This window comes from Clytia hemisphaerica, unplaced genomic scaffold (assembly GCF_902728285.1).
Source record: "Clytia hemisphaerica strain Z4C2 unplaced genomic scaffold, Clytia hemisphaerica genome assembly, whole genome shotgun sequence".
NCBI lineage: Eukaryota > Metazoa > Cnidaria > Hydrozoa > Leptothecata > Clytiidae > Clytia > Clytia hemisphaerica.
Window position 1 is genome coordinate 1,330,470 of NW_027103726.1, and position 13,786 is coordinate 1,344,255.

At 34.7% G+C, this 13,786-nt stretch overlaps 1 protein-coding gene across 1 annotated transcript; it reads right to left on the minus strand.

Moving 5' to 3' along the window:
* Positions 1–873: 873 nt before the first annotated feature.
* LOC136804705 (tyrosine-protein kinase SYK-like) lies at positions 874–12,618 on the minus strand. Its single transcript, XM_067061318.1, has 12 exons — positions 12,364–12,618; positions 11,987–12,085; positions 11,399–11,539; positions 10,565–11,060; positions 9,887–9,934; positions 9,273–9,419; positions 8,332–8,441; positions 7,702–7,890; positions 6,925–7,074; positions 6,517–6,657; positions 3,759–3,871; positions 874–2,894 (listed from the first exon to the last, which is right to left on the minus strand). Exons 1-12 carry the CDS (start codon positions 12,523–12,525, stop codon positions 2,804–2,806), a joined length of 1,887 nt encoding a protein of 628 aa, XP_066917419.1. The 5' UTR covers positions 12,526–12,618; the 3' UTR covers positions 874–2,803.
* Between the last annotated feature and the right edge of the window lie 1,168 nt (positions 12,619–13,786).

Below are 13,786 nucleotides of genomic sequence, written 5' to 3' on the forward strand. Positions count from 1 at the left end.
AGAAATGTATACCTTGGAATTCAGGACAAACATACAGAAAAAACTTGCCAAAGACATGAAATTTTTTTTTCTCGGTGACACACATCGCTAGCGAGTCGCTCGAAAACAAAACTTTTTTATTTTGAACCGAGCTGTCAATCAAACTAAATTCTTTAACGGTTGTCTTTTGTTCTCAAATTTATTATTGATTGATGGCCGACACGAGGGCTCAAATATCAAAATAATAAAGCTGCGATCAAAAAAAGAAAACGTTTTTTAACGGCCAAATCAATTATTGATCAATTTGCACAAAAGCAAAACAATTGTTTCTCAAACAAAAGATCAGATTTTCTTTCAAAATGCCCCACGAAATGTTTTCAGAGAAAACTAAAAATAAGTGGAAACATGTTTTACTTAGTTTTATTCTTTTGAACATGGGGTAAATTTTAATTTTAACATCTGCATCCTCTGGCAAATAAGCTTTCTTACTTTTTTTTTATAAGATTCAAATATTTTAGAACCTTAGGATGTTTTCAACTTTTTTAAGCCAAAAATGTTCTTAACATATTCTATTTTTGACAATTTTGGCAGTGTTTTTTGTCCATCTTCTTTTAAAATATCGGAAATGTTCCTAACTTGGTCTTAATATTTTGGCCATCGAAGCGTTCGTGTTCTTAAATCGTTTGTTCTTATAAAAACATATTTTATTTTAGGCAGCTTTTTCGTGGGGTAGCCTTGCGCTAAAGGAAAGGCGGGGTTTGGGATATTGACCAATCGTCAATCAATCAATCAATCAATCAATCAATCAATCAATCAATCAATCAATCAATCAATCAATCAATCAATCAATCAATCAATCAATCAATCGATCGATTACCAAAAACGGTGCTCCACTCCACGAAAAATATTTTGTCACTTTTCAAAATAATTTATATATTTTTACTTACTATCCAAATTCTAAGTCATAAAGTATCAAAAAATAAAATCAAAAATATTACAAGATGAGAGTGGATTTAGAAAAAAGTGCGATATAAATAAAAGATATAATTTTCAAGCATTAAGTTCAATGGCAGAACGCAGTGGAGGGGTCTCTTTGATTGACTAACCAGAGAAAACCTAAGACAAATAGAATGACCTAAACAAAAAGGCATGGTGCTAGCTATACTGTGTAGAAAAAGAATTCCTTAGCAGGTGACAAGAACAAAACAGGTTCTTTCTTATTAGTAGACCATCTACTAAAAAATGAATTGCTAAAATAGATTGGCCTTGTAAGGAGCTGCTAGCCAAAAAAAAAATAGCCAAAGGAATTTGAAATGATAAATCGAAAATTTCAGTGTAGAAAATAAAAAGGTAAAAGAGTGTCAGTGCGCAAAATTTTAGAAAAGTAAAAATAAAGTAGCAATAACTGTCCAAACTAAACTAAACATTACAACACAGCAAAAAATAACGAGCTGTCATTATTACCAAAAATTCCTTTACAAAAAAATTTCAAAATTTTCATGATAACATAAACTTACTTGTCTAAAAAGTGTTCACTCAAACAGAAATAAAAATTCTTGCGAAAGATTCCATTTTCAAAAAAGAAATTCTTTTACAAAAATGTAACAAACATATCACGAAACGCTTTTCATGAGAACCAATTATTCTCAGCCTCATTTTCTTTTAAACTAGGCTAAACTCCATCCAAAAAATTCCAGAAATTGGCAGTCTGAATCACAGACCTATATAAAACCGCAGATAATTTAGTCTATAAGGAGCACATTCCGTTAGTTAGCCTAAGAAATTGGCGATAAAAGAATTTAAAAATATTCTATACAAAAAAAAAAGGATTCAAAAAGGTGAAAATGCTTATCAGCTCTACTCCAAAGGAATAAATTCTATAAAAAGGGCTAATAAAAGATACCCAACATCTAGAACATTTAAGTATCCAGTATTTTACAAAGCTAGACTTGTTGCTAGGGACCAACAAGTGTTTACGCGCGACTGCCAGTATTACCAACCCCAATCTACAACAATCCTTTTTCGAACAAAAAAAGTAGACTACAAAGAGGCCTAAAGATTTCTATTTTCGAATATTTCTATAGTTCAAGCTCATTTTCAGTGGTGAAAAAAGCTTCAAAAAAACTTCTGTAATTCGAATTAAAGAGAGTAGAATGGGTTCTTCCAGAAATAATTCGTACATGGGGGATGGAGAATGTATTGGATGTATTGTCGAGTGGGTTAAAATCAGCTCTAAAACTTTTGGGCCATTTACCGGGTATTTTTAAGGTTTTTCGAGAATCGAATTGGTTAAAAAGTATGATACTACTATGGGTCGAAGTGTATGAGGGACAATTTCCAACAATTTGTACAGAAAAGATGATTGTAAGCGAAGCGAGCAAGAAAGATTTTGAACTTTAGGATAGACCAAGACTTCAGTGACTTCAGTCAAAACAAGATAATTGATGCTTATCCGAGGGATCAAAAGTGAATATGTGCGGGAGTAAATTCCCCAAAAATGGCATATGTTCCACCCCCCATATCCAATTTTTTTCTAGAAGAGCCCAATGTAGTATTTTATCGAGAATCGCACAATGGGTTCAATGTTTGGATGTCTTCAAATTCGCAAGGAGAAATACAGTACAAATCGTTCCCATTACCAAAAATTACCATTAAAATATGCAAAAGTCTACCAATAATGTTCCCTTGTACAATTTCAATTTTGACAAACACTTCGATTCATATACACCGAATTGGCAATCAAAATCATTTAGTAGTTTTACGTTTTGCTTTATGATTGAGAAATTTAAGTAGTGTTCGATTATCATTTTTTAGTTTCATTTTTTCACCTTCTTGACTTACCACCAAAACGTTGGGTTTCGATGTAACGAGATAAAACTTGTCCAATCTCCGCAAACTTCGGCCGATCTTCTTGCCTTTTGAAAAGAAAAGAGAATATGAATGAAAAAATTACTAAATACATGACCTTGACATTGTGTCGTAGTTTTTAATTAAAAAAAAGAAAAAATTACCCAAAAGTTTACTCGCTTCGTTTGCGTAATTTTAACATGGATATTTTACTCTTACTTTCGAAAATTGGCTCCCAATTTGCCCAAATTTTGGTAGACCGACCACTCCTACTGGGAACGAGATGGAGTTTTTACAAGCTCTTATTTATGTATGCGTTATTTTTATTACTTCAAATGACCAATTATTAAAAACTCAATCTCATCTCCTCTACTGGTCTGAACCACACATTTATATAGCAAGAAATCGAGCTCGCAATAATTTAAGTGGTAGCTTAGGAACCATTTAATAAGCAAAATACGTCGAATTAGAAGTTAAAAAGGTGAAAAATGGTGCCACAGGGAAAGGTTTTGTCATTTTTATTGACATTTTTTTATTCAACACCCCTACTATTCTTATTTGACAAGACAAAAGAGATAAAAAAATTCACTCCATTAAGAATTAGTGTTAAGTCTACAGGGACAAGATATCCACTTCGATCTGGGGTGCCTGTGCTGAAAAACCGGATGTCCCGGCAAGAGGGATCAAATATTTTTGACTTTTAGAAATGAAATAGAAACAAAACATCAAAAACGGTATAAAACCTTGAAAAGTTGGGCCCCTCTAAAAGAAGGAAGGGGAAAAGTTAGACAGCTCTTAAAGAAGGAAGGGGATTATTCAATATACAATTCAGTCGAAAGAGCAAAATGTGCCCCCTTACAAAACTCATGCAACTGTTGACAATTTGGTTGGTAGTGTTATTGTATGAGAAAGATACCATAAGAAAAACATACTTGAATTCCCAGCACTGTCTCATCAGTTGATAAATTTCATCCGGACAGCCTGGTGGACATTCCAATCGATATCCACTTTCGACTTTCTCGACTAGCTCTTGTCCTTTCATACCCTGCAAATAAAAAGAAAGGAATATTATTACAAACATCATTCAAAAAGACAATGACACCCTTACTCTTCAACTGAGTTGGGGTCTGATCCGAAAGATTAATTCCTAATTCCTGATACCGGTTCAGGCGATAAATTAAATTTAATTAAAAATAAAACAAGTGATACTTTTATGGACCTACCTGGTTATCAAACTAATCAATGAACATTGAAACAATGAAACACATAAGACATAACTGGTCAAAATACAAAAAAATAAAGAAAATGAAAGCATATTTACTGAGAGAAACTATCAACTATTGAAAAAGATTTTTGAAAAAGAAATAAAGAAGCTATTAAATGCTTCTCCTTATAACTAGTCATAGCTTTCACTAAATGCCCCCACTGAAAGGTCATGTTATGCACTTATAAAGCTTTTAATGCTTTAAAGATTGAAACATAAAAAATAATCAGGAATAATTAATTGATTTGATTATATTATTGATTGATTTAATTATTGATTGATTGATTGATTCTCTATTGCTACTTTGCCTAATAAACAATAGTCAAGAGGATACTGCGGATAAAATTTATCAAAAATTTCTGCGCCATCTTAAATAGGGCAAAATAGAGACCAATCCTAGCTAAGGCCCGGACTCCACTCGCCTACGCTGTGATTGCTCTTCTCAAGCAAAATCTTTTATGTTGTTGGTCAAAAGAAAAATAAAGGAATGCCATTGTGGTCCATTCAGACGTACAGTCGAGAAAAGTTGAAATGCGCCTAATTTTTTAAAAAGTGCATAGTACTTTTTCATGATGCAATCTTTTCTCCAAGCTGAAAGGATTGAATCCATTAAGATGATCGCAGCGCAGACAATGAAGAGACGTGCCTTCAGGAAGCTAGACTTTTTGAGTTTATAGCTATATACTTTCACTTCATGGTGTTTCTGCATGACTGTCTGTGTGCCTAGTCTAACTACCGTTAAATGTCTTCGGGAAGGTCCCTCCTAACTTGGAAAGCCAGAATTGGAGCTATTTCACCAAACTACTGGAGTGCAAGTTATTACGTAGGCTATCACAACTGAAAATATTGAATGTGCGCCTATACAAACTTTTTTCAGGTTTTCCAAATAAATTTACCACACTGAACAAACAGTGAAAACACTCTAATGAGGTAAATCTATTTTGAAGACCAAAAAAAAAGTTTGTTTTCATATGCATACATTCTACTTTTTTGTACTTTGCCGGTATCTTGTTTTACCAAGTTAAGAAAGACATTCCTGAGTTACGACCATATAATGGTCTTTAAAGCTCAAGAAGTTCTATAAACAATAAAGCTAGGTAGGTAGTTATTAATAAAATAACAGACAAAGATAAATTACAGTTTGAACAAAAATATCAACAAATGTACATTTGAAAACTTGAGCAAACTTCTTTAAAGATTCCAGAAAAAGAATTGAAATCATTGCTGAAATAAACTTCTGACTAAATTACAGTATTTACCCAGTTTTAAAGACAAGAAACAAAATTAGCCATACAAAACACTTTTTCCAGTCAAAGACGAAAGAATCAGCTCATCATCATAACCAGTCTGCCATTTTGTTTGTTTTGATTTGCAAAAGTAATATTGTAATTTGTGTTATGGTGTAATTATATACTTTTTCTATAATTTGCATTTATAACACTCGCTTCAGCTTTTCAATGCTAAATCAAAACTAATGAAATGTAATATATAATAATGGTAATAGCATATAACGTAATATGAAAATGTGTATGACATTTACCGCTGTATAATTTACCGCCATATTTTTGCGGGACACTTAATTGGCCGGAAATCAAATTACAAACAAAAACGCAAAGATTCGAGATTCCAGTCCAATATATATGCGTGAAGCTATGAGTGCCTCCTCGTCGCTGCGCTCCTGCGGGGGCAAAAACAAACCACTATCAGAAAAATGCACAGCTTAATAAATAAAGTTTCCAGAAAACTCAAACCATTGCGCTCTACCGTGATATTTTCTTATTTTAGAAAAAATAATAATAAAAATAACAATTTGGCTAAGAACAATGATCTCTGCTTATAGATAGTGATTCTTATAGACAAAGATTCGTTTTTCAGCCAAAAAAATAATAAGTGTTTCTAGAAAACTCAAACCATTGCCCTCCACCGTGACATTTTCATCTTAACAAAAAACTAATAAAAATAATAATATGGCTAAGAACATTGATATATGCTTATTAAAAGTGATTCTTATAGATAAACATGCGTTTTTTGAGCCAACAACATTTTTTTGCAAAAACCTGCTTGAGCCATCTTTTACCTATGATGGTACCCTACTTTCATGCAAAAAATCAGAAAAAATTAATGATCCAAAAAACCCGTTTTTTAGCCGTTTTTTAGGGGGACCTAATTACCTGGACCTCTAAAAACACTAAAAAGGGTCAAAATAGACTAAATTTAGGCTTCTTAGAGTAAAACAAGGAAGTTTTTCAAAAATTAATAAACGGGGGGTCCTAATAATGTGCGGGGAATGCCATCATCCTCTTTTGATGCTAATGCAAAGACTTCTTTCATTTTTTTCCATGCAAAGATTTTGCTGCCCACCTTCTGCCCACTCTAATAATTAGAATAGGGCAGAAAGTGGACCGTCTAAACTAGAGCTTACTTACCGGGTATGGTTTCCCGCCATAGGTGACGGCTTCCCACATGGTAATACCGTAACTCCACACATCCCCTTTACTGGTGAATATACGATAATATATACATTCGGGCGCGTACCATTTCAATGGCCATTTACCAGCACGTTCGGCCTAAGAAAGAATGATAAAATGATTTAATGGATGGTGAATAAAGCAAATTATTTCCCATCCAAAACGCGGGACCCGCGTGTTTTTCACAGAAACGCCAGATCTGGCCAGATTGAAAATAACACCCATCGACAGACTTTGAAAGTTTGCCACTTAAAAACAAAGAAAGGGTTAGGTTCAATCTGTCATTCTAAATGCAGTGCAATTTTTTAAGTTTTATACTCCTTCTTGTTTGAGATTGACAAAATAATATTCAATTCTTTCCATTACCCTGTAATACTCATTTCCAGCTCCCATTGCACGACTCATCCCAAAATCAGAAATCTTGACGAAATTCTCCGACACTACCAAAACGTTTCGGGCGGCTAAATCACGATGTACAAAGTGTTGTGATTCCAAGTAACACATTCCTTCGTCAACCTAGAGAATCAAAAAATGAATGTTTGTTAATCAAGACTCTCTAAATCGAACGTTTCGAGAATCAAGCTACAGTTAAAACACCCCTTCTCACGGACAGGGACAACTTCCCACTGGAAAGAATTGGCCAAAAAACCTTCCAAGTAGAAAATTATACAATTTTTGTCCCCGCTGAAAATAATCAAATAGAGTAATCCTCACTGCAAAATATCATGATAATCTTTACATCCCCACTAACCTTGACATGAAAACAAATTCTAAGTGCCTTGAAAATTCGAACTAAAGGGTTCAACTGTACTCAAATCTTTTCAATTTTAGTTACGAGAGCCTCTGCTGTGATTTGCGGCCTATTATAATCTAACTATTCAAACACTTTTTCTGTACTCCAGTAGCCTGGGAAAGATTGAGCAGTTTTATCTAATGTGTCATCTTTAAGATAGCTGTGAATATTATGGGACAAGCTGGAGTTTTTACAAGCTCTTATTTGATTTGGTTGGTCGTTAACCAGTAATAAAAAATTTTTGTTACTTTTTCTAAAGAACGCGTCATTTTTATTACTTCAAATGACCAATTAGTGAAGTATCTTATAAAAACTCCAGCTCATCCCAATATTATATATGAGAAACTTACTTGTAACATGAGGATCAAAATATTAAGTAGCGGCATCTCTTTGTGTTTCTTCAGATATTTATGTAGCGGACCTTGTGGAGCCAACTCCATAGCGATCATGAAACTGGGTGATTGTACTACACCAACTAAACGAACAATGTTTGGGTGATCGAGCTTAGCCATGATCCCTGCTTCACGTAAAATCTCCGACTAGAAATTGAAAAACGAGCGATTAGAAAACATTTTGAGTAGCATTATATTATATGCTGAACAGTGAAAAGAATGCGGCTATTATTATTTTATTCTTGTTTCACATACAACTAGAGTAGAACAACAGTAAAACCAAACATAGCCCATTTTTCCCGTTACCAGTCTCTTGTTATTTGACAAACAAACCTCCAGGAACAAAATTCAGTCAAACCGAACGGGCCCATCGGTAATACGTGATTTTAGCCAGACTTACAATTTGGTCTGTTAAATAAAAAGGAGACAAAATTTTTCAAATCATCTTCTCCAATTACCAAAAACTAGAACTTAGAAATTAGAACAATTTTGAGACTTTAAGGGGGCTTCGAGCACCCCCCTCCAAGATGCTTCCCTTACTTCAAGATTAGGGTTAAACAATGTTAATTCAAAACAATGAATTCGTACCTTCTGTCCTGGGATATCCTCCTCTTTGAGCGTTTTGACTGCAACCGCCATTGTTTTGGAGGTGGGCAACATGTAGGTCCCTTTCATGACTGAACCGAAATTCCCGTGTCCTACGTACGTTAAGAAATGGTAGTTATTTTTATTCTATGAATGTAAATTGCCATATAAAATCACTCTGTCCCCTCATAAGTAAGTAAGTCTACGATTTTTCTGCTGCGTAAAAATGCATAGAAAACACACAGCGGCCTGGAGAATGATTACCTAACAAGTTGAAGCTACTTTGTAACCTACCCAGAGTGTTGGTCCTTTTCCGTTTTGAAGAAGTAATAGGAAAGTTTAGCCGGGAATAAAAAAGTTTATCCAATGGAAAGGTTATAAAGCGTATACATGTTTTTTTATAAGCAAGTGTCTGCCCCTTGGTCAGGCTCCAGTATGCTTAAGCTTTCCAAGTATCCAGGCATAGCATATGCTTATTATATGCTTATGAATAATTATGCTTTTGATTCACACAACCCAATTTTTTATAAAATCTCAGAAATTTTGTTAACATTCGATTCAAAAAACGTTTAGATTTTTGGAGCAGAGGAATGTGGATAGTCGTGGAATGTCTTCTTTTACTTGTGACCAATTCGAAACCTTTTGAACAAAAAAAATTGACCACATGAAAAATATTTCAGGCGGACGTATATGCTTATGTTATGCTTAGGAAATCTGCAAATCTGGGCTTTCATATGCTTATAAACGTCAGTTTTCAATTTTACAGTCATTTCTTGTTTTACATTTGATAAATGTGGAAACATGAAACTATGTACTCATTTAAAAAATTTTTAGTTTTGTTTGATGGATTGAAAGATAACTTTTCCGGATAATTATGCTTATAAGCGTTATGCTTACAAAAAAAGCATGCGGACAATCGCTATCAATAGGATTAAAGGTTTTACCTAAAGCGTGCTCAAGATGTAGTTTCTTATGATCTAGTTTGATATCTCTTTCTTTGGAGCCAAAGGGACTATTGAAACCTTCCATCTTGATGACATTCGCTGAATCGTAAATCTTTTCATATTTCCAAGCTTCGTTCACTTGGCCAGCTAAAAGAATAGAAAGAAAAAATCTAGTTCATAAAATTCAAGAGCCAATGTTACTATTTGTTCACTTGGCCGGTTAAACGAAATCAAGTTCTTCACAGGGGGTTTGCTTTGTTTATGATAGGCTGGCAAATGAAAAATTAACTCAGGCGATTTCAAGATTCTGGGCCGGTGAGATCTTAACAAGCCCATTGATTAGCGTCAACATGTACTTGAGACGGTGTAGCTAATTTATAGACCGGCGAATTGTTAATTTTTGTGTGTCTTGGGCCAGCGAGATAAGGGCCCTAAAAAAGACTTCTTATTTCATTAAATTTAAAGAGCTAAGATTATTATCAAATCTGAAAATAAGAAAACATAGTAGCAATTTCAGTATTAATATCGTCTGACTTTTTTTTAAAAGCTTGAAAAATCAATAGATATCCAGTACGATGTGTTTGAATAAGCGAGTCTTAAAAGAAATTATCTACCTGGTTTGACGCTTGGTGTTGGAACTGGAGGGCGAACAGACGGTTTCACTAAACGAAAGAAACAACATGAAAAACACATGATGACAGATGGGAAAGAAAATGCAAGCTAAATGCTACCAATAGCAAAAGATTCCAGGTTTCTTGATGGCTAAAGTACCGTTTATAACATCACAAGAAAGATTCTGATGGGTACTATAGATAAAGTATAAGATTGCTTTTCAGATTATTAATGTACTTTTTCTTCAGGCTCTCCATTCTTTTTTGTTACCATAATATTTGTAAGAATGGTATGTTATTCTTGATTGACTCTCAAAACATTTTAAGATGTTTTTTAAGAAAAAAGAAAATTCATGCTTACGTAAAGGAAGGTGGGAATTAGAAAATGTAGTTGCAATAGAAAAAGAATCAAAATTCTAATTGAATTAAATGAAACGATATGATAATGGATCAGAATTGAAAGCCTCGAGAGGAAAATGTATTACAGCAGTCTCTATAACTCAATAGCCAACGGGGAACGCAAATTTTGTTCGAGTTTTGGAAATATTTATGGGTTTATAACGCACTGTTAACTAAAGGGCTCAGTAAACCTGTTCTAGTTAAGGAGACTATCGAGTTATGAAGACTCCACTATACAATTGAAATGCAAAAAATAATTCTGTTTGTGATGACACTCCTTACTTTGTCTTGAAAGTCTCCTGTACGTTTTCAGTTCAGTTTCGTTCCTGGATAGAGTACGTCGTAACGTGTTCTGAATGTCCGGATGCAACAAAATATTCTTGTGTTTTTCAAACTTCGGGTGATATTCGAAATGCGCCACGTCGCACGGTCTCTGTAACTTACATAAGAGTCCTTCGCTTTTTTGCGAGTAAAAATTAACAACAGCCATCAAGTTATCGAAAGGTCGTCCCGATTTGATCGATAATTGATCATACTTATTCCGTTCGAATAGATAATGATATATTTTATTGTTAGAACAAATCCCCAAAACGTACGTTGCTTTCGGGTTTCCACGCTCACGTATCAAGAACAAACCGTCAGTGCAATTCTCGCTGTTTAATCGCCTGTCAGCCTCGTCCCGAGGGATGACACCGTGGAACCAGGGTTGTTTGGTATGTAAGATGTTGCCGACGACGCATTCAATTTCTCCTTTGAAACGTCTCACTGCATCTTCATTCTTAAAAAAAGAAAAAGGGGAAAAACTTTTTTAAACCAAAGAACCTATTTTAACTTCATGAATTTTAAAGCTTTAAAATATTCCTGAATACTCTCGAATCTCGAATCTTAATCTAATTCGAATTGGAAGAAATTTTTGGTCCCTTGAGACAAAAATTAGGGGTCTTGTTTTATTTTTGACAGGCTGGCAAATGAAAAATTAACTCCGGGAAATTGTAGATTCTAGGTCGATGAATTCTTAGCACATCTTAGCCCAATGTATCGATTAGCGTGAATATTTATTGGGGATGGCGAACTGAATTTTTCGACAATCTTTTTCAGTCAACTAAAAGGTCTTACCTCAATCCCTTCGGATCTGAGTACAGTTCTGGTAGCTTCATCAACATCTTGGTGACTGATATTTTTGTATGATTCTGCTTTCACTCCTGCAGCTCGACTGCATGCTATTGTTAGCTTTGTCAACAGTCCATCTAAGTTGGCCTATCGATGAAAGTGGCAAGAGATTAGATCGTATGAAATTAAAGTGATAATCAGATGGTTCTAGCTTCTTGGTCTGCAGAAACCTCTTGATCTTTTTGTCGAACTTGCTATTTTCAAAAATTAGATTTTAATTGATTTCTTATTTATTTATTCTTTAGTGCTAAAAGTTTCAACACGAACAATTTGATTTTGAGAAATAGTGAAATTTTAGTGAAATAAAGGATTTGAAAATTTTTCTCAGGTCTGAGGAATCCTCGAGCTAAAAATCAAACAATCGGATTGTCTCTTCAAGCTTAAAGCAAAAGATAATTCTGACCTATATAGCGTATATACTATAGTATTTTAGGACACATTCAAGTTTTTCTGAAAAAGGGTTTATTTACTTTCCTTTGTCACTTAGGTGTTTTGTGTATTAATTTTCAAGAGTTGATGATCAGAAATACTAACCTTATGATGTTCCACTAGTTCCACTGGTCCGATAAACTTTGGCCCATCGTTGATTCCGACCATGCCATTCTCTTGTTTGAGAATCTGATAATGGATGACCTGGGAGGAAAGTCAGATAATACAATGATCAACCAGAAATAAATTCAATACGGCGTTGGATCAATATCACAAAAACTAGAAATCAAAAAACTAGAAAGACTTTTGTTTAAGGGGATGCCCATCCAGTCAAGTAAATTTTTGGGTTTTGACAGGTTTCAAATTTACAAGGAAAATTTTTGCTCATTGCACAGCATTTTAAGGCAGCCTGTAAAACACAGAGCAAATTTTTAAATCCAGAACCAGCAATCCCAAAAATCAAAATAACTAACATCGCATACCTTTTTATCTTTACATACTGATAGAACGTAGCTTCCAACTTGTTGTGTACTATCACGTAACAAGTAAGTACCATCTTGCATAGAAGTTTTGGATAAATTCTTTTCAGCTGTATCACGTGTTATTCGGCCATGAAACCAATCCAAGGTAGATGGATCAGTCATTGTTGATTATTTTTCCATTAAAATACCTATTTTTTTATGAGTGGTTTGTTACCCTCTTGGCGTTTTTGTTATTTTGTTAATCTCTAAGGTGACAAAAAGAAATCTATTGCTTATTGTACCAATAAAACAGAGGCCAATTCATTCAATTAAGTAAGGTTGAGGGGCCTGGGTCAGTGGCGTTGTGGCAGGGGGGGCCAGGGGGGCCATGGCCCCCCCAGCGGAGCTTTTTTGAAGGGGCGCCGAAGAGCAAGGGGCGCCAAAAGAGATTTTTTAAACGCCCCAATCTTAAAAATCATACTTTATGCGCCTTAAATTGCGCCCAGGACCAATTTTACCGAGATAATTTTAAAAAACTTGCATTTTTTTCTCGCTCGCTTCGCTCGCAATAAAGTTAGTTGGTAACTTCTTTGCAATCTAGGTATTTTACAAGTTTTTTTTGTGTACAATATAGCATTATTAAATGAAAATCTAACTGCGCCCCAAGACTAATTTGCTGACAACAATAATGAAATCATAAACCATCAATTTTTCCGCTCGCTTCGCTCGCATTACACATTGTTTCTTTAAGTTTCTTTTCATTCTAGCAAGTGTCAAATTTGTCCATTTTTATTTAGTGATTTAGGGTATCTTGGCAGTCGATTGTTAAAAATTTTCTAGTCGGCCCCAACCATGGTGGGGCCTGTTTTTCCCTTTTTCCATTCATCAAAGACATATTTACTCTTCTCCATTAAATATTTCCTTCCTCATTATGCCTAGGCAAATGAATTAGTAAAAGTTTAGAAACTGGTGGGTGAGGGCACCACTTTGGAAAATTGGGGGGGGGGGGGCGCCATTTAAAAAAAATTGACTTTGGCCCCTCCAGAAAAACTTTCCCACAACGCCACTGGCCTGGGTATTTTCTCGAAAGAATAAGGAGAAATTCATGTTGTCTTCTTGGGTTTCTTTTAAAAGTGTGTGGTAACTTTCATAGCTTCCAACTTCCAAACAGCAGACCCTTCTGGTCTGTAATTTCTTGAATTATGCTAGTTGCACAGATGCCTTTCTGAGGGGAGATGCATATTTTGACCCAGGGTGTCAAACTGAAAACCAATCAGCTTTCAGCAAACCATTTGATACCTGTTACACATTTCTATCAAAATGTGCCAACACTCTTGATAATTCAGACTTTGACAATACACACATAGTTGAGACAATGAATGGTATTTCTCAAAATTCATCCCATGGCCAAGACAGCTTTCCAGCAAAGGAGCACTAGCGAAAC

Bases quoted from the DNA above. Each gene is read 5' to 3' on its own strand.
- LOC136804705 (XM_067061318.1), bottom strand. From the start codon at position 12,525: ATGACTGATCCATCTACCTTGGATTGGTTTCATGGCCGAATAACACGT. The intron at 11,540-11,986 runs GTTAGTATTTCT...TTTCATCGATAG, and splicing joins AACTAGTGGAACATCATAAG to GCCAACTTAGATGGACTGTT. The intron at 7,891-8,331 runs GTACGAATTCAT...TTCAATTTCTAG, and splicing joins AGGATATCCCAGGACAGAAG to TCGGAGATTTTACGTGAAGC.